The 22245-nt window shown below is 42.0% G+C and overlaps 1 protein-coding gene across 2 annotated transcripts in view; it reads right to left on the bottom strand.

Moving 5' to 3' along the window:
- The window catches only part of TBC1D22B (TBC1 domain family member 22B), an 85951-nt gene that overhangs the window by 48298 nt on the left and 15408 nt on the right, over positions 1 to 22245 (bottom strand). For both annotated transcript variants that reach the window (XM_070418663.1, XM_070418662.1), the window contains exons 2-3: positions 9771 to 9827; positions 111 to 415 (exon numbers count right to left, since the gene is read on the bottom strand). In XM_070418663.1, coding sequence (XP_070274764.1) covers positions 111 to 415; positions 9771 to 9827 — 362 coding nt within the window. The remainder of the gene's footprint in view (positions 1 to 110; positions 416 to 9770; positions 9828 to 22245) is intronic.

Genomic DNA, 22245 nt, shown 5'->3' on the forward strand with positions numbered 1-22245 from the left:
CATCCAATGGAAAATCTGAGTGATGCCCTAAAGAAAAAATGTTTTTATTTAAAATGCACTCTGCTAAAAAAAAAAAGTCGAGGCTATGGAGGTGAGCAGGATGGACTTACTGGAATTTCTGGACAGCTGGGCATCACTGCTGGACTTTATGACGTAGTTGGCAGGAACGTCGGATGTTGTTGACTGGGACCGTTCTGGTTTCACCCTCAGCTTGCTGTGGTTTTCTAGGACTTGAGCTGCAGTTGCCAAAGCAACCTTTGAGTTCAGAGTTTGGAAAGCAGGGGGGGAAAAGTCCTCTTCCTCATCATCGCCAATGTCCCAAGCATCACTGGTGTTCCGGGCAAACTCATGGAAACTGGAGGCCTTCTTACTCTTCAGGGGAACTGCGTTGACTTTTGACCGTTCTTTAATGAAGCTTTAAGAAAGGAGACACTATTACCAAGGAATGGTCTGGCACATCTCACCACTTGCTTAAGGTACTATTAATAGTTTTACAAGCGATCTCATACACAATCATTACCTTCTTCAAACAAAAAAACACCCAAATCCATTCCTCATCTAGATGCATCTAGACCAGCCCAGTGTTGCAGCAGATGTAGCAAGACAGCAACGCTCACCAGCTATTCCATGTGCTCCTCTATACTTTCCAGTCCCCTGGCACTTAGGTGAGGCCACATGACTAGCTCTGGCCAATGGGCTCAGGAGAGAAGTGTGCAGATCATTTCTAAGCCCAAGCATAAAAGAACAGGTGTGAGTTCTCCATAAACTTTCTTCTACCACAGTAACTGAGGAGGCTCCAGATGGTGGCGCCTCCCTCAGCCTAGACAGCAGCGTGAGTACTGCAGCACAGCCTGCCCTCGACTCCTACCCTAAGCCACTAAACTTTGTGTGTCAATCCACCGAAATTTTAGACTTAACCTGTTATGGCAACATAACCTAAACTACTCCTTAGAGTAGGACATAAACTACTGGTAGAATAAGTGAGGCAACTTTAGGTAGACCATAAATAGCATTAAACACTGAGTTCCAAAATGAACATGTCGTCCTTTTTTATTCTGTTAAAGTCCGTCTGCTGGCTGTGAGAAGATGGTCTCAGTTTGGTGCTAGTCTGTCTATAAGACTTTTTTTTTTAAGAAAGTGAGGGCAGTGTCAGAACTGACATATTTGTAAGCAATAGGACCTAGCTTAGAATTAATTAATAAGATTGTTTTAGTTTTTTTTAACAAATATATTTTTAGTGATTTCAGAAAGGAAGGGAGAGGGAGAAAGAGACAGAAACATCAATGATGAGAGAGAATCATTGATTGTCTGCCTCCTGCACACACACCCCCGCAGGGGATCAAGTCTGCAACCCAGGCATGTTCCCTGACAGGAATCGAGCCGTGACCTCCTGGTTCATAGGTCGACACTCAACCAATAAGTCACACCTGGCTGGGCTAGTTTTTCACTGTTTATTTTTAAGGTTACTTTTTTTTTTTTTTTTGGAAAACGGTATTGGTTTTCCATTTATAGAAATGATAAGATTTTTAAAAAAATAAATCTAATTATGTAAATAAAATGAGTTTTTTTTTAATGTAAATAGTAATATAGAAAATGGTAAAAAGAAATCGTGATTTGGGGAACACTAGATTACCTCACTGAGAAAAGAGAGCCTAGCCCTAAGAGTCATGTGGGACATCCCTACTTCCCTGGACTTTTCCTCTGTCTGTCTCCTGCTTAAGGTCTGGGTGCCCTTATTCCAGATCCAGGGGACTGTGGTTGGGACATTTCTAACTCAGTCTTACCTAGCATCCCTCATACCCCAAACAGGGAAGCAGAGTAAGGCCTTTTGTGCGTTTACACTGGGGGACCGGAATGCAATAGGTAGAAACATTAAAAAGTCTCCCTGCTTTCCCCAGGCAGGCAGGGAAACTAGAGTGAAACGCTGTGCCAGAGGAGCAGACGTCCCCCACTTCCAGGAGGTGTTTCTTCCTTTGGGTAGAGGTGGGTGGTCTCATAACCCACCCCATCTCCCTAGATGAGTCCAATATTTATTCTGAAAGATAATTGCTATTAACATTGATAAATAAGACGGGTAACACAGACAGTTCATAGGAATGTTCCTATTACTAACACCAAGGAAGGAGTAAGATATCACTGAGGCATTATCTGCAAATATTAGTCTCACACGGAGTAAAGGAAAATACATCACACGAATACAAGAGAGAACACATTACAAGATGTAACAGCTCAAATGTGATAAAAACAAGATACCATTTTCCACCAACTTAGCAAATATTTAAAAATGTATTCTCTTCAGCTGACCAGAGTGCAGTGAGACCAGCTCTCTAACACTGCAGGTGGAGGTATATGTTGTACAACCTTTTGGAAAACAATCTGGGAACATATACATCATGAGCCTTAAAATGGTTCATCTCTAACCATAAGAATATAATCAGAAAGTCAAACAAAAGTGACCTAAAACAGTTTATAATGGTGTTATTTATTTAATCCTTACCTAAGGAAATGTTTATTGATTTTAGAGAGAGGAAGGGGGGAGAGGGAGAGAGAGAGAGAGAGAGAGAGAGAGAGAAACATTGATGTGATAGAGTAACATCAATAGGTTGCCTCCAATAAGGGATCGAACCCACAACCTTTTTGGTGTATGGGACTACTATCCAACCAACTGAGCCACCTGGCCAGGGTGGTATCATTTATTTTGGTTAAAAACTGCAAGTAAGATAAATATCTAGAAATTGGAAATGATGAAATAAATTATGATTCAGCTACCAGATGGAATGTATACTGCCAGTGAAAATCATATCTTGAAAACAATCTAAAGAAAGTAAAAATTGGAACCAAAATTATATATTTTTAATGGTCTCTTTATTAAAAAAAAAAAAGTATATGCATAGAAAAGACCAGGAAGAAAACATATCAAAATGCTAACAGTGAGTGCTTATCTCAGGTTATGGAATTATAGGTGATATTTAATTTCATTTTTATACTCCTCTGAATTATTCATGTTTTCTAAACTGAGCATATAATTTTTATTATTCAGTGGGAAATAAATGTTTTGTTGACTTTCGTCAATCCCCAAAGTAATAATACTTATAAACCTACTAAATGAATAAGTGGAAATGAACGAGAGTCCAAATCAAAGAAACAGAGGCAATGCAGAGCAAATATCTGTATGTCAACAATCCATGGGAGCCCTGGCCGGGTGGCTCAGTTGGTTGGAGCGTTGTCCCATACACCAAAAGGTTGCAGGTTCTATTCCCAGTCAGCACACGTGCCTAGGTTTCGGGTTCGATTTCTAGTTGGGGTTGTAAGGGAGGCAACCGATTGATGTTTCTCTCTCATATCTATGTTTTCCTCTCACATTGATGTGTCTCTCTCAAATCAATGAAAACATATCCTCGAGGGAGGACTACAAAAAACAAATTTTTAAAAAAATCTACTTGAACCAGAAGGCAAATGACTCCTCTGCAGACCTTCTGAGGCTGCCTGCTCCAGCCTCATCATTATGGCTGCTTCTCCTCTGTACAAGGATCCAAGAGCCACAACGTGAAGTACACACTGCAGAGGCTTCACTGTCAGGGGCAGATGTATAAGAAAGTTCTGTCATCAATAAAATACTGTATAGGAGTACGTGGTTATTATTGCTGCTTTCCTCCTTGGAGGCTAAGTGTACCTCAGGATTGCACACAACAAATCCAACAGCGTGATATGGAGCACTCTGGATTGAAGGTTAACTAACTACTGCTTTTCTTTCTGTTTGATATTTCTGAAATACCTCTTGATATTTTGAGAATTCTTTAAATAAATCATTGATTTAAGAAGCTGAATTTTAACTCATGTAAAACAATTGTCTGGATGCTGGGTGAAGCAGATGCACACTTGGACTAGACTACAATCTGCACCCAGAGATGGGCCGTGCTGAGGGTCAGGCTCTAACAGACACTGTGCTTCCTCTACAGACGAAGGAGGTAAATTAGCTGAGTGCTGGGAACATGCATGTTTGCTATATTTTCCTTTATACCTTTCTATACATTGAAAGTATTTCATTATATTTTCTGAAGCAGGTGAAGATTCAATACAAGTGAACTAGATTAAAAATTGGAATTTACGGAAATAAAGGCTTTGCAAATCGAAACAGGAAGGACCTATTCACACACAACAAAGAGGAAAGGCTGTCATTCCCTGTGAGAAAGACATGAGAGATTCAATGCAGACCATTTGAGGCTGCTAGAAATTATTTTAGATATACCTACCCTACAAAACCCAAAACTCAACTAACCAGTTAAAACACTCAGCTCTGTCCTGAGAACAGAGGCCTTTGTGGAGGAAGGGGTTGGTATCAGCTAGAGCGGTGGGAGTCTGAGGACAGAATGAAAGAGGAGAGCAAGAGTGAAGGTGCCAGGTGTACCACTGAGAGAAGCAGAAAACTCTGCAGACCAGCAATAATGATGGGAACATTTAAGGTTTTGAAGATTTCCCATGTTCATTAATTTTGTTCTCTTCGGAGGGGATAATATAAATTCATGCATACATAATGGTTAACATTTATGGGCTATTTACTAGGTGCTAGATTCTGGGCTAATATTTACATATACTCATTTTCTTATTAAGTCTCATCCATCAGTCTATAAGTATTATTATTCCCATCCTATATAATAAAAGGATAATATGCAAATCAGCCCAAAGGTGGAACGATTGGTTGCTATGATGCGCACTGACCACCAGGGGGCAGATGCTCAATGCAGAAGCTGCCCTCTGGTAGTCAGTGCGCTCCCACAGGGGGAGCGCCACTCAGCCAGAAGCTGGGCTCATGGCTGGCAAGTGCAGTGGCAGTGGCAGGAGGCTCTCCTGCCTCTGTGGCAGCACTAAGGACCCCTTGGGGGATGTCTGCCTGCTGGCTTAGAGGGCGCAGGCCGGAGGCGGAGCTAAGGGACGCCCCCCACCCCCAAGTGCACGATTGTCATGCACCGGGCCTCTAGTTTACAGATAAGGAAACTGAGAACTGAGGCTGACGGAGGTCCTGGGCAGGCTGCAAAGTTTGGGCTCAAATCCAGGCCCACCTCACTGCAGAGCCTGCATGCTCTTGAACTACTCCACCTAGAAAAACGGGAGGGGAGAGTTGAGGCCTCGTGGGATCTGCAGCCTGGGAAGAGGAGTTGCCACACAAACTGAGCACGTAACAGCATAGCTATCGTATCTCCGAGTGTGCACAGCTGACAGCCCTAGCTCTCATCTGGTAGGAATAACTAAACAGACTGCATGTCGGTAGCCAGAATGGATAGAAGTCACTTCTAGGGGTGTGGTCATTGGAGGAGAAATGTCTCTCTTCCCTTTAACTCCAGCAGTCCCAGTAAGAAATCAATCCAGGTAGTTCTAGCTTAGGGGTCTCATTTTAACATGTTCCCAACTAAGTTATACCTAGCCCAAGGTATAATAATGCCACAGTGTGTCTTGAAGTTTAACCAAGGTTATTTAAACAGAACTACATCAAAGTTACAACCGAACTGGCCTCAGATAGACATCTTCATCATACTGCCTCACAGCTGTGCCAAACTACACTTTAAAAAGCATTTTCACAGATACTCATTTAATCCTCACAACTCTGTGAGCTGAGTCTTATTATTTCTGTTGTATGGATGAGGAAACTAAGGCTCCAAGTTATTTGCCCAAGATCAGTGGTTCTCAACCTTCCTAATGCCGCGACCCTTTAATACAGTTCCTCATGTTGTGGTGAAGCCCAATTTCATTGTTACAAATTGAACATAATTAAAGCATAGTGATTAATCACAAAAACAATATGTAATTATATATGTGTTTTCCGATGGTCTTAGGGGACCCCTGTGAAAGGGTCATTCGACCCCCAAAGGGGTTGCGACCCACAGATCATGGAGCTAGTAAGTGGTAAAGAAAAAGCGATCCAAGTAGTGAGGGTGAAACTAAAAACACACAAAAACATAATAAATGGCACATCTGAGAGAAATGTAGTCGTCTGGTGAAGAATAGCTTCTTCAATGTTAACACAAACACCTACAGATATTTTGAAAGGGACTGGCTATAGGTTATACTGGTTAGGAAACAAAAGTTCAATCATTCTGTAATTTGATTAATACTACACTGTTCTACTGATATGGCTGTTCACTCAAGAGAAATATGATACAAATTTGTTTAAAAAAATAATGTTTGATATTGGTAAGGGATGTGAAGCAAGTGGGGAATTTACTAACAACCAAATGAATCCAGTCATCACAATAGCTAGTGTGGCTCCGTGTGAACCAGACTTATACTTGGAACAATAATATCAAGTCAGAAAACAATAAATTTAGAAGCTTATCATGCCATCAAGTGGCCAATGGGGCCACTCTGCAATAACACTGGTTTTATATGAGCTATGAAAATTATTGCAGGCAATATTATCCCTAATGGTAATAATTTGGCAAACTGAAGTCAATACACACAGACAGGAATGTTACTTGCTCATGCAGTTTGGATGATTGAAGACCCAATGTAAAGGTTTTCTGCTGTGATGGCGATTAACCACCCAGCAATTAACGGCAGTCTGAAGTGGAACGATAGTCATATAGCGGGAAAAGTAATAAAAATGTCCCAACAAAGATACTAAAATAAGGGCAATAAATGTTTTATAATAATCTGGAATTGTAAAATGATCCAAACCTAGATGTTGTTCCATGCTGTAGACTATTAATATCAAACCACCACGTGCATGAAAAGGGGACATGATTTATTCAGAGACAATTATACTCCTTCCAAATTGCAGAGCTAGGTGATTACCTCTATTGAAAGTATGAATGCAACTCTGCTGATCCGTTAAAACACTCATGGTTTTATATCACTAACAGGCGGAGACAAGAGTATATAAAGCTGGTCTTGGCAGTTTGGGATATGGTGATATTACTCAAGACCTATCTTAAGTACAGAATCAGAGAAAACACAGTTGATGACTGGTGCAGACAAGGTATGGTGACTTTAACCCAAGCATAAAGTGGGATAGTAGACTCCATTGCCTTATGTATGGGCAGACAGACAGATTCACATGTGGACCATGTGCTTATCATTATAAAATATGCTGGGCCTGGCCAATGTGGCTCAGTGGTTGAGTGTCGAACTACGAACCAGGAGATTACAGTTTGATTCACAGTCAGGGCACATGCCTGGGGCTGTGGGCTTGATCCTCAGTGTGGAGTATGCAGGAGGCAACCAATCAATGATTCTCTGTCATCATTGATGTTTCTATCTCTCTCCCTCTCCCTTCTTCTCTGAAATCAATAAAATTATATTTTAAAAAATAAAATAATAAAATAAAATATACTGGAATGGATCTATTACTAATCAACAAATCCTGGCTGTGAACAAAACTGGCTGCAAGGAACTAAATTCTCAACTATGATGCTTAAGTGATAAAGACCACAATGTCAGGGCTGGTTGGTGTCTCCACAATTCTCTTGCTCTTTCCCTCCGGTTACAAATAGTTTCTGCATCTTAGTTTCACACTACCACAGTCAAAAGCAGGAAATGTGAGCAGAGGCATAAAGAGGCTTTCTTCACAAAATAATCTCTCTCTGATCAAAAGAAATCTTTCCAAGAATTCTCCCTCAGGAGACTTTCTTATGTCTCATTGGCCAGAGTCCATGAGATGAAGTCACCATAGACCAGTTATTGGGATTACCAGAAATTATTGTAAAAGACTTAAACTAATCCAGATACCTGCTCTAAGTATACTGTCACCTTATTAATAGCTGAATAAAACTATGGTTCTTAAAGAAGCAGGGCCAGGAGAGACTGTTGGGTAGGTAATCCACAGGGCCTGCTTTACTAGCCAAAGACCAGGTAGTCTGTTGTTGGTAAAACCAGGAAATAGAATTCATTCTACTCAATGGAAATATCACAGAAAACATGCTCTCCTTAAGAGCTACTACAAGGTACACACTAAGAAACATGAAAGGAAAGTCCACTGTCTAAGTGAAGGATACATTCTTCCACTCCATAAATGTTTACTCAGTGCCTACTATGTGCCACATGCTGCTCCCGGTCCGAAGAGTGAAGTGGTGAACAAAACAAAGCCCCTGCCCTCAAAGAGCTCACAGTCTAGTGGTTTCTGATATAAAGCTGTTTGTCTTACAGAAAAGAACAGCAGTCATACTTCCAAAGTAAGACTGTACTTCTACACACTGGCCAAACTGCAAAACAACAAAAACAAAACACAACTCGGTTGAATTACGGAAAGTTCACCATACATTACACTGTTATTTTTAAACATTAAAATATTGGTAATGTAGCCCTGGACACTGTGGTTTGGTTGGTTAGCGCATCATCCGTACACCAAAAGGTGACGGGTTCAATTCCCAATAAGAGCACACAGCCAGGTTGCGGAACCTTCGATGTTTCTCTCCCACCTCTCTCTCTCTCTCTCTCTCTCTCTCTCTCTCTCTCCTCTCCTCTCCTCTCCTCTCTTCTCTTCTCCTCTCCTCTCCTCTCCCCCTTCCTCTCTCTAGAAAATCAATAAAAAAATAAAATATTAGTAATGTATAGTTGATACAGCACTTTTTTAGGTATCCAAAATACTTTAATGTACATTATCTTTACTTCCCCATTGACTGTGAAGGAAGAAAAGGTGGATATTATTACCCAGGCCCTGGAGGGTAAGAACCTAGGTCTCCTGCAGCTCTCAGCTTTTACTACAAACTAATATTTATACTTAATGAAAATAATATTTATACTCATATTTAAGTATAAAGTACCACATTTATACTCAAAGATTGAGGCCAAAGTTCTTAGAAAATCTGAGAAGATGACCCATCTCCTAATTGTGGCCGAGTTGCCCATTAGAGAAAGGTGTGATAAAGTGATATTTAGGGGTCTGGATACACATCCATACATCCTGGATTTAGCTAGGGTCTCTATTGTGTTTGAAAATTATTTATTAGAATTTCACTACAGAAATGGTGTCTAGGGAGCTTTTAATTCTATTGTATGGTTGGGTTTCATTGAATGTGTCAAACAGAAAGAGGATGAGAAGAAATCCAGCCCTACAGTTATATTCTTTGTGCCCTAATTCTCAGGGTACAAGTGCACAAAAGGTGGTAGACCTCTCTATGTTCAGAAGCCAGGAGCCCCAGAAACCAGAGCTCTTGCTTGAAGGAGGTCCTCAATCATTCAATTTCAGGACAATATTTAACCAATAAAGACTTTTTCAGCAGAATAGAGAATCCAACATCAAATCCTACACAGGGTGTCTCAAAGAAATGTATACACACTTCAATAGCTGATAGCTCAATTTTGAAAATGTAATGTATTTTATTTATTTATTTTTTAATTTAAATTCTCTATTGTTTAATGCATTACATAAGTCTCCTTCTCCCCCATTGACCTCTCCCTGGCTGCATCCAACCCTCAGCACATGCCCTCATCCCACCCCACTCCCCATATGTGTCCATTGGTTATGCTCATAAATGTATTTTAATAAACTGCCTTTATCATTATTCAAAGTGTGTATATACATTTTTTGGGACATCCTAGATGTCTACTACCAATGTAGAAAAGAAATCTTTTAAGTGCGTTAATTTCCCACTTAATAACGGACTGTTTACAGGTAAAATTATTCATCTTCTGATCCAAAAGAGAGCAGAAGAGAAGCTAAAAAAGGTCAAAGTGAAAACTGTCATTTCAACAAAGTAGGGGAGTGCTGGGGGGGGGGGGGGGAGGGGGAGTGATGAAAGAAGTACTCAAATGAAAGGAAAAACAACTCGACTTACTTTTTGGTGAGCCGAGGGTCCAGAGGAGGGTGCTGTGCTCCATACACAGGCTGGATGCTAAAAGCAAGAAAAAGGAAGAGGCTGTCAGGACACTAAAAATGTTGGGTGAGTGTCATCTGCATCACAAAATTGGAAGGGACTTTGAGAAACAGGTCACCTCCAATAACTATATCCAATCCAGTCCCAAAAGATAGTAGCCTACTCTTTAAAAAAGTCCTTACAACTTAACAAAAGGAAGACAAACAATCCAATTAAAAAATGGGCAAAGGACCTAAATAAACACTTCTCCAAAGAGGACATACAGATGACCAAGAGACAAGAAAAAATGCTCACAGTTACTGATCATCATAGAGATGCAAATTAAAACAATAATGAGGTATCACCTCACACCTGTCAGAATGGCTACTATCAACAAATCAACAAATGACAAGTGCTGGCGAGGATGTGGAGAAAAGGGAACCCTAGTACACTACTGGTGGGAATGCAGACTGGTGCAGCTGTTATGGAAAACAGTATGGAGTTTTCTCAAAAAATTAAATATGGAACTGCCTTTTGACCCAGTGACCCCACTTCTAGGAATATATCCTAAGAAACCCGAAACACCAATTAGAAAGAATGTATATACCCCTATGTTCATAGCAGCACAATTTACAATAGCTAAGATCTGGAAACAGCCTAAGTGCCCATCAGTAGATGAGTGGATAAAAAACTGTGGTACGTTTATACCATGGAAGACTATGCAGCAGTAAAAAAGAAGAATCTCTTACCCTATGAGACAGCACGGAGGGACCTGGAGAGTATCATGCTAAGTGAAATAAGTCATCGGAGAAAGACAAGTATCACATGATCGCACTCATATGTGGAATCTAAGTAACAAGATAAACTGATGGCCGAAACCGGTTTGGCTCAGTGGATAGAGCGTCGGCCTGCGGACTGAAAGGTCCCAGGTTCGATTCCGGTCAAGGGCATGTACCTGGGTTGCGGGCACATCCCCAGTAGGAGATGTGCAGGAGGCAGCTGATCAATGTTTCTCTCTCATCGATGTTTCTAACTCTCTATCCCTCTCCCTTCCTCTCTGTGAAAATCAATAAAAAATATATATATATAAAAAAACAACAACATACTTTAAAAAAAAAAAAAAAAAAAAAAAAAAAAAAAAAAGATAAACTGATGAACAGAGTGGATCCAGAGACATGGAAGCATGGAACAGAGTGTGGAATCTCGGAGAGAAGGCGGGGGAGGGTAGGTGGGTGGCAGGTAATCATCCAAAGACCCTGTATGCATATATGCATAATCCATGGGCACAGGCAAAGGGTGCGGGCTGGTGGGGGTCAATGGCGGGGAAAAGGGGGACAAATAATACTTTCAACAATAAAGATTTATTTTTTAAAAAAAGTCTTTGAGAATGTTCATCTTCCCTGGTGAGGTTTCAGTGCCTTACATATCTGATGTCAGGAAGTCCTATCTGTAAAAAAAGCAGCATAGAAAGATAATAGGCTTTGGTGTTAGAGAGACCGGAGCTCACGTGCCAGTCCTAGCATCCACTCTCTCTATAAACTTGCACTCAATTACTTGACCACTTTGAACGTGTTTTCTCATCTGTAAAATGGAAATATCACCTACCCCAAAGGATCACTTGGGGTCAAAGACAATGAAGCAACACTAGATGTCAAGGGAAGATGACCCAAGGAACTCTTGCATACATTGCTGGTGGGGGTATAAAGTAATACAACCCACTTCAAAAGACAATTTGGCCATATCTAGGAAGCATGTAATGTGCATACCCTAAGACCAGTATTTTCACGTCCAAATCTGTATCTTAAAAGAAATATATACATATGTGTATCGGGAGACATATATAAAACTATTCATAGCATTTATGGCTCCTTTTAGTCCAAACTAGAATAACCCAAGAGTCCATCAACAGAGAAGTAACCTGTAATATGTTCATACTAGAGGCCCAGTGCATGAATTTGTGCACAGGTGGGGTCCGGCTGGCCCACCCCTATTGCAGCCAATCGGGGTGGGCCGGCCAGGGGGAGGGGACGTGGGCGGTTGGCTGGCTGGCCCCGGCCCCTGGTCGAACTCCTGGTCGAACTCCTGGTCGAGGGGACAATTTGCATATTAGCCTTTTATTATATAGGACTAGAGGCCCGGTGCACAAAAATTTGCACTCGGGACGGGGGGAAAGAAGGGGGGCCCCCCCAGCCCGGCCTGTGCCCTCTCGCAGTCTGGGACTCCTCGGGAGATAACGACCTGCTGGCTTAGGCCTGCTCCCGGGTGGCAGAGGGCAGGCCCAATCCCTAGGTGCAGCCCCTGGTCAGGCTCAGAGCAGGGTTGATTGGGGAGTTGGGTGCCGCCCCCTGTCATGCACAGAGCAGGATGGATCGGGAGGTTGCAATGCCACCCTCAGTCACACTCAGGGTAGGACCGATTGGGGCGTTGGGGCTCCATACCCTGTCACACACAGAGCAGGGCCCATCAGGGGGTTGGGGAGCTCCCCCCTGTCACGCACAGAGCAGGGCCCATCAGGGGGTTGAGGAGCTCCCCCCTGTCATGCACAGAGTAGGGCCGATAGGGGAGTTGGGGCACCGCCCCCTGTCACACACAGAGCAGGGTGGATCAGGAGGTTGGGGCGCTGCACCCTGTCACACTCAGGGCAGGGCCAATGGGGAGGTTATGGCTCTCCCCGTCACACACAGAGCAAGGCCCGTGGAGGGGGGTTGGGGCGCCACCCTCTATCACCCACAGAGCAGGGCCGATCAGGGGGATGGGGCGCCGCCACTGTCACACTCAGGGCAGGGCCGATGGAGAGGTTATGGCTCTACCCTGTCACACACAGAGCAGGGCCCGTGGGTGGGGCGTTGGAGTGCCGAACCCTGTCACACACAGAGCCGCAGGGCGATCAGGGGGTTGGGGAGCTCCCCCCTATCACGCACAGAGCAGGGCTGATCAGGGGGTTGGGGCGCCGCACCCTGTCACACACAGAGCCGCAGGGCGATCAGGGGGTTTGGTCACTGCCCCCTGTCACGCGGATCCCGGTGCTGGGAGGCATATTACCCTTTTACTATATAGAATAGAGGCCTGGTGCACGGGTGGGGGCCGGCTGGTTTGCCCTGAAGGGTATCCTGGATCAGGGTGGGGGTCCCCACTGGGGTGCCTGGCCAGGCTGGCTGAGGGGCTGAGGGCTGTTTTCCGGCTGGCGGGTGATTGAAGCTCCCAACCGCTCCTTTTTTTCTTTTTTTTTTCTTTTATTCTGGGCTGGTTTTAGCTCTGAGGCCTCAAAACATTGATACAATGTTGCGGTCAGACTGGCTGAAGCTGGTTTCCGGGGTTTTGTTTAGCTTCTATATTTGCAACATAGTTGCTTAGAGTTGCAGCTGAGAGGCCGGCAAGTCAGGCGGGGAACGTTGGAGTCCACCGACACTAGAGCAAGCAAGCCTCCCTGTTCGCTTCAATGCATGGCTGTCGGCCGCCATCTTGGTTGGCAGTTAATTTGCATAAGGATATGCTGATTAGCCAATGGGAAGGGTAGCAGTCGTACGCTAATTACCATGTTTCTCTTTTATTAGTGTAGATAATAAAATACTACACAGCAACATAAATATAAGTAGGGCTGCAAAGTAACAATATGAATGATCTTACAAATGACATGTTGAGCAAAAAAGAAGCAAAAGATAAAAGAGTGAACAGTGTATGATTCTGTTTATATACAGTTCAAAAATTAGCAAAAATGATTTCACTTGTTTAGGGGTGCATCAATGGTGGTGACACCATAAAGAAAACAAAGAGTGGCTAACATGAAAGGATGTGGTTGTCTCGGGGGAAGCAGGGAGGTGTGATAGAGAACAGACACAAGAGGGCTTGTGGAGCTCACTTCTGGGGTCTTCATCAAGTTATAATACCACATACTGTTTCATGTACTTTTTTGTAATAGTTCACACACAAAAAAGCGACCCAAGAATAATTCTATATCAAAGCCAAACTGCTGTTTAACCACAAAGGTGACAAAACATGTTTCCACATGTAAGAACTCAGGGAATATGGTTTCCTTGACTTCTTACTGAAGAAACTATTAGAGGAAAAACTTCAATTAATGGGATAAATGTAGAAACTATGACAAAATGACTAGTGGAAAGCATTTAATTAATTTAACCTTAAGACTAAATCTTAAATTTGAGTTTTTATGGTTGCAGAAGAGAATGTAACAAAAATACCAAACAACTCAATTAAAAAATGGACAGCTCTAGCTGGTTTGGCTCAATGGATAGAGCGTCGGCCTGCAGACTGAAGGGTCCCAGGTTCGATTCCGGCCAAGGGCACATGACTGGGTTGCAGGCTCGATCCCCAGTAGGGGGCGTGCAGGAGGCAGCCAATCAATGATTCTCTCTCATCATTGATGTTTCTATCTCTCTCTTTCCCTCTCCCTTCCTCTCTAAAATCAATAAAATATATATTTTAAAAAAATGGGCAGAGTCCCAGCCGGTATGGGTCAGTGGTTGAATGTCAACCTGTGAGCCAGGAGGTCACGTTTTGACTGCCAGTCAGGGCACATGCATGGGTTGTGGGCTCAATTCTCAGTGGGGGACATGCAGGAGGCAGCCAATCAATGATTCTCATCATTGATGTTTCTATCTCTCTCTCCCTCTCCCTTCTTCTCAGAAATCAATAAAAATATATTAACAACAAAAAAATGGGCAGAGGACCTGAACAGATACTTCTCCAAAGAGGACATACAGATGGCCAATAGACAGGAAAGATGCTCAATGTTACTAATCATCAGAGAAATGCAAATCAAAATCATAATCAGATATCACCTCACACCTGTCAGAATGGCTGACACCAATAAATCAACAAACAAGTGTCGTCGAAGATGTGGAGAAAAGGGAACCCTCAGGCACTGTTGGTGGGAATGTAGATTGGTGCAGCCACTGTGGGAAACAGTATGGAGTTTCCTCAATAAATTAAAAATGTAACTGCCTTATGACCCAGTGATTCCACTTCTGGGTATATATATAAAGAAACCCAAAACACTAATTCAAAAAGATATACCAGTGTGGCTCAGTGGTAAAGTGTTGGCCGACACACCAAAGGGTCTTGGGTTCGATTCCCTATCAAGGGCATGTATTTGGGTTGCAGGTTCAATCCCTGGCCCTGGTTGGGGCATGTGCAGGAGGCAACCAATTGATGTGGCTCTTTCACATCAATGTTTCTCTCTCTCTCTCTCTCCCTCTCCCCTCCCTTCTACTCTCTCTAAAAATCAATGGAAAAAATATATACAAAAGATATATGCATTGCAGCATTATTTACAATAGACAAGATATGAAAGCAACCCAAGTGCCCATCAATAGATGAGTGGATAAAAAAGTTATGGTACACATATACAACGGAATATTACTCTGCCATAAAAACAAATGAAATCTTACCATTTGCAACAGCTTGGATGGACCTAGAGCAGTGGTTCTCAACCTTCCTAATGCCGCGACCCTTTAATACAGTTCCTCATGTTGTGGTGACCCCCAACCATAAAATTATTTTCGTTGCTACTTCATAACTGTAATTTTGCTACTGTTATGAATCGTAATGTAAATATCTGATATGCAGGATGGTCTTAGGCGACCCCTGTGAAAGGGTCATTCGACCCCCAAAGGGGTCGCGACCCACAGGTTAAGAACCGCTGCTCTAAAACATTCATTGAAGAAGAAGCAAGATGGCGGCGATATAGGCAGACGCGTCCCAGGTCTTGTCCCGGAGCAAACGGAGTAAGCAGCTGAAACTAATAACACCCACCCCGAATTGGCAAATTTACTCAGCTGGTGAGATGGTTTGCAGCCGGGAAGGGCAGACCTCCCCTGGAAAGGTTAAAAACCAGGGATCTGGGCAGGAAAATTTGCCAGACCTGAGCCCAGAGGGTCGGAGGGAGACTGCATGGCAGACAGCCGCGTCTCTTGGGTCAGACACAGACCCTGACCGGGGTAAGGAGTTCCGTGGGTTTGCTGGCGCCAGGAGATTTGAGATTTGGATTTTGTGATTTCGGAGAACTGAGACTAAAGGGGGCATCCTGAGGAACTGACCGGACCATGCAGTGCCCATAAGAGAGGAGCGTTTCCCAGATCATGCAGTGCTGGTAAGAGAGGAGCGTTTCCCAGACCGGTAAGAGGAGAGGAGCGTTTCCGCGGCCGGCCGGCGTTTGTCTGTTTCTTTGTTTTCACTGAACCCTGCTCATAGGACAGTTCGGATACAGACACTCACCTCTGCTGAAGAGAGGGCGAAGGTGCAGACGAGGGGAATCTGGGGAGAGGCTGAGGAAAGAGGGGGAGCCGGAGGAAGTGGCAGCGAATTGAGTGCTGAGACACCCCTGGGCCCAGGACTGGGGCAGCCATTCCTCCACAGGGTGGAATTCCTCCCCCCAGCCCCCCAGGCAAGGAGCACAGCCACACCCAGATTCCACCCTGTATGAGATAAAGGATTAAAACAAGCTGATTAGTCCCTGGGAGTTACCAGGGTCTGGCCTATAGAGGGATTTTCAGTCCCACCAACAACACAGAGCAGGGTAAGGATTAAAAAAGGATAGAGAAGCTGTATAGCCTCAGAGGCCAACCCAAAAACACTGCCACCCAGAGGCTGAGCCACAAACTGACTCTTAGGGGAATACAAATTAAGGCAGACTGGATCACAAATACGGCCTGCTTTAAAATCAGGACTGTGATTTACAACACGGAGGAACAGTGTAATGCAGGGAAATTCAACACTCTCCTAAATACCTGGCAGGACTAAGGCGAACCAGGCTGAAGAGTAGAAGAACCGAAAGACCATCACTACTGCAAATTTTTTCTTTTTCTTTTTCTTTTTTTTAATTTTTTCACCTTTTTACTAAGAAACCAATTTTTTTTTCTCTTTTTCTTCTTTTTCCATCACCTGATTTTACCCTTTCAATTACCACATTTTTATTTTTAACCAGTATTATTATCGCTACCATTTTACCATTTTTTAAAGTGCGATTTTATTTTCTCTTTATTTTCTTTTGGGATTAGTGTTCTCCATTCTATTTTCATCGTTCCTTTAGCATTAATTTTCCCTATCTCAATTTCACCTCTTTGCTAAAACCCTCTTCCTTACTTTTCCCCTTTTGGTGTCCTGTTTCTCTTACCCTATTCCTGCTCCAGACTTTCCCAATTCCCTCTTTTTACCCCCTGTCTAATTCCACCCTACTTATATATCCTATTTCCAATCTACTGCTCTAAATCCTTATACACCTATTCTTTATCCTTCTTCACTTTCCAAACATTTTTTTTTCTCTTATCTTTCTATTGTTTTCTTGATTGTTGAATATATTGGGCTTTTTTTTTTTTATTTGTTTGTTTGTTTTGTTTTGTGTTTTTTCTTCTTTTTTAGGACTGGTTGTGAGATTGTTTTTCTTTTTCTTTTTCTTTTTCTTTTTTTTTCTGCTGGTTTTTCCCCTTCCCTCCCCCACCCCACCCCGGTTATTTTTGTGCTTCTGTTTTCCCTTACCCCTCTGGATATTATTGGTGGTTTGTAGTTTGCATTCATCTCCAGGGATCTGTTGCTGGAATTTGTTGAGATTAGTGGCAGTTCTATTGGAGTTTGCTCCTCATACCAATAGTCTCTTCCCCGCTTCTACTTCATTCTCTTTTTTCGCTCTCTTTTTTTCCCCTCTTTTTTCCCAATTCTATTTTTGCACTCCTTTTTTGTTTGTTTTTTTCTTATTTTTCTTTTCTGTTCTCTATTTTATCTTCTTCTCTTCTTTCTCCCTTATCCCCTAATTCTCTTAATTCGGGTGGTCACCTTTATTTGGGGTTATTAATATTGTGAATATACTTGTGTTCAGTGCCTGGTACGTTGTGCCTTGCTCTGTTGTATTTTGTGCCTTTAAATCAACGCAGCAGATCCAAGCAACAGCAGCCCCCAGATCACCGCAGCCTCCTGATCACCACAGCCTCCTGATCACCACACCCTCTGTCTGTGGAACAGCAGCTGTACGTGAAGCCTCCCCCCACCAGCCAGAAGAGCCAACACAGCTGTGAACAACACCCACCAGAGGAGCTGCTGCCAACTGGAAAGCAGCTGCTACCGCAACCGTCTGAGCAGCAACCACAACCCAAGGAGCCCCTGCAACCCAGGGAGCAGCCACTGAACATCTCAACATCTACATATGTCAGCGAGATCAAACATGGGTAGGCAAAGAAACCCCCAAAGGAAAGAAAAGGAGGACTTGCCAGAAAAGCAGCTAAGTGAGACAGAGATATGCAACATGACGGAAAAAGAATTCAGAATAAGGTTCCTAGAGTACATGCACCAGATGTTCAAGAAGCAAGAAGAAACAGATGAAAAACTCAACTACTTATGCAAGAAGCTAGAAGAAACAGATGAAAAAATCAACAACTTAAGTAAGTCCCAAGAAGAAATGAAGAGCGACATAGCTTCAATAAAAAACTCCATTGAAAGTATCAACAGTAGACTGGGAGAAGCGGAGGACCGAATTAGTGAATTAGAAGACAAGGAAGCAAAACACACTCAAACTGTACGGCAAATGGAGAAAAAAATTAAAAGACAGGAGGAGAAGCCTAAGGGAGCTTTGGGACAACATGAAACGAAACAACATACGAATAATAGGGGTGCCAGAACAACAGAAAGATGAACATGGATTAGAAAACCTATTCGAAGAAATAATATCAGAAAACTTCCCTGAGGTGGGGAAGAAAAAAGTCACACAAGCCCAGAGAGTCCCAAACAAGGTGAACCCGAAAAGACCCACACCAAGACACATCATAATTACCATGGCAAATGTTCAGGATAAAGAGAGAATCTTACAGGCTGCAAGAGAGAGACGGAAAGTAACATACAAGGGATCTCCCATTAGATTATCAAATGATTTCTCAACAGAAACACATCAGGCCAGAAAAGAATGGACGGAAATCTACAAAGTGATGCAAAGCAAAGGACTGAATCCAAGAATACTCTATCCAGCAAGGCTATCATTCAAAATTGAAGGGGAAATAAGAAGCTTCACAGACAAAAAAGGGCTAAGGGAGTTTATCACCACCAAGCCAGCCATGCAAGAAATGCTAAAGGGACTGGTGTAAAAAGAAGAAATATCAAGCTCAGAAAGAAAACAGCCACACACACACACAAAAAAAGAAATGGCTACAAACAAGTACCTTTCAATAATAACTTTAAATGTAAATGGACTAAATGCTCCAACCAAAAGACATCGAGTGGCTGAATGGATAAAAAAACATGACCCATACATCTGCTGTCTACAAGAGACCCACCTCATTAGAAGGGACTCACACAGACTGAAAGTGAAGAGATGGAAAAATATCTTTCACGCAAATGGAAAGGAAAAGAAAGCTGGGGTAGCAATACTTATATCTGACAAAATACATCTCAAAGTGAAGGCCATAACCAGAGATAAGGAAGGCCACTTCATAATACTAAAGGGATCAATACAACAAGAAGATATAACCCTGGTAAACATATATGCACCCAATGCAGGAGCACCCACATACATAAGAAAACTTCTGGAAGATATCAGGGGAGAGATCGACAACAATACAATCATAGTAGGGGACTTTAATACACCACTGACATCACTGGATAAATCCGTTAGACAAAAACTCAGCAAAGAAACAGCAATCCTAAATGACTCACTAGATCAAATGGACTTAATTGACATCTTCAGAACACTTCACCCCACAGCTGCGGAATATACATTCCTCTCAGGTGCTCATGGGACATATTCAAAAATAGACCACATATTGGGTCACAAGCAAAGTCTCCACAAATTCAAGAAGATTGAAATCATAAAAAGCTTCTTCGCAGACCACGATGGCATAATGTTAGAAATAAACTACAATAAAAACAACCCAAAATACTCAAACACTTGGAAGCTGAATAGCATGTTATTAAATATTGATTGGGTTACCGATGACATCAAAGAAGAAATTAAAAACATCCTGGACACTAATGACAATGAAACACAACAATCCAAAACCTCTGGGACACAATGAAAGCAGTCCTGAGAGGAAAGTTTATAGCTCTACAGGCCTATCTCAAAAAACAAGAAAAAATGGTAGTCAATCATCTAACTCTACAACTCAAAGAATTAGAAAGAGAGCAACAAGAAAACCCCAGAGTGAGCAGAAGGAAGGAGATAATAAAGATTAGAGCAGAAATCAATGAAATAGAGACCAAAAAAACAATACAGAAAATCAATGAAACCAAGAGCTGGTTCTTTGAAAGGATAAACAAGATTGACAAACCCCTAGCCAGGCTCACCAAGAAGCAAAGAGAGAGGTCCCAAATAAACCAAATCAGAAATGATAGAGGCGAAATAACAACAGACCCCACAGAAATACAAATGATTGTTAAACAATACTATGGACAACTCTACTCCAACAAACTAGACAACCTGGAGGAAATGGACAAATTCCTAGAAAAATACAACATTCCAAAACTCAATCAGGAAGAATCTAAAAACCTCAATAGGCCAATAACTATGGAAGAAATTGAAGCAGTCATCAGAAAGCTTCCAGCAAACAAAAGCCCAGGGCCAGATGGCTTCACAGGGGAGTTCTACCAAACATTCAAGGAAGAACTAAAACCTACCCTCCTCAGACTACTACAAAAATTCAAGAGGAAGGAACGCTTCCAAGCTCATTCTATGAAGCCAGCATCACCCTAATACCAAAACCAGGTAAAGACATCACAATGAAAGAGAATTACAGGCCAATATCCCTCATGAACATAGATGCCAAAATCCTCAACAAAATCTTAGCAAATTGGATCCAGCAGTACATCAGAAGGATCATACACCATGACCAAGTAGGATTTATCCCAGAGATGCAAGGATGGTACAACATCCGTAAATCAATAAATGTGATACATCACATAAACAAATTGAAAGAAAAAAACCACATGGTCATATCAATTGATGCAGAAAAAGCATTCGACAAAATCCAACACCCATTTTTGATAAAAACTCTCAGAAAGGTGGGAATAGAAGGATCATACCTCAACATAATAAAAGCCATATATGACAGGCCCACAGCCAACATCATACTCAATGGACAAAAACTAACACCATTTCCCCTAAGAACAGGAACAAGACAGGGATGCCCACTCTCACCACTCCTGTTCAACATAGTACTGGAAGTATTAGCCATTGCAATTAGGCAAGAAGAAGAAATAAAAGGCATCCAAATTGGAAAAGAGGAAGTAAAACTGTCCTTATTTGCAGATGACATGATATTATACAAACAAAACCCTAGAGACTCCATCAAAAAGCTACTAGACTTAATACATGAATTTGGCAATGTAGCAGGATACAAAATTAACCCCAAGAAATCTGAGGCATTTCTATACACCAATAGTGAACTTTCAGAAAGGGAGATCAGAAAAACAATCCCATTTACCATCGCACCAAAAAAATTAAGATACCTAGGAATAAACTTAACTAAAGAGGTTAAAGACCTCTACTCAGAAAACTACAGGACGTTGAAAAAAGAGATAGAGGAAGACATAAACAGATGGAAGAACATACCATGTTCTTGGATTGGTAGAATCAACATCATTAAGATGTCCATACTACCCAAAGCAATCTATACATTCAACGCACTTCCCATTAAAATACCAATGGCCTTCTTCAAAGATCTAGAACGAACTCTCCAAAAATTCATCTGGAATAAAAAAAGACCCCAAATAGCTGCAACGATCCTGAGAAAGAACAAAGTAGGTGGGATCTCAATGCCAGATATCAAGCTGTATTACAAAGCCACTGTTCTCAAAACTGCCTGGTACTGGCACAAGAACAGACATATAGATCAGTGGAATAGAATAGAGAGTCCAGAAATTAGCCCGAACCAATATGCTCAATTAATTTTTGACAAAGGAGGCATGAACATACAATGGAGCCAAGATAGTCTCTTCAATAAATGGTGTTGGGAAAATTGGACAGACATATGCAAGAAAATGAAACTAGACCACCAACTTACACCATACACAAGAATAAACTCAAAATGGATAAAGGACTTAAATGTACGACAGGAAACCATAAAAATTCTAGAAGAATACAAAGGCAACAAAATCTCAGACATATGCCAAAACAATTTCTTCACTGATACAGCTCCTAGGGCAGTTGAAACTAAAGAGAAAATGAACAAATGGGACTACATCAAAATAAAAAGCTTCTGCACAGCAAAAGAAACCATCAACAAAACAACAAGAAAACCCACCTCGTGGGAAAACATATTTGCCAACGTCATATCTGATAAGGGCTTAATCTCCAAAATTTATAGGGAACTCATACAACTTAACAAAAAGAAGATAAACAATCCAATCAAAAAATGGGCAAAGGATCTAAATAGACACCTTTCAAAAGAGGACATTCAGAAAGCCAAGAGACATATGAAAACATGCTCAAAGTCACTAATCATCCGAGAGATGCAAATCAAAA

Source organism: Myotis yumanensis, unplaced genomic scaffold, assembly GCF_028538775.1.
Source record: "Myotis yumanensis isolate MYYU_CA2020_CCGP unplaced genomic scaffold, mMyoYum1.0.hap1 SCAF_6, whole genome shotgun sequence".
Taxonomy (NCBI): Eukaryota; Metazoa; Chordata; class Mammalia; order Chiroptera; family Vespertilionidae; genus Myotis; species Myotis yumanensis.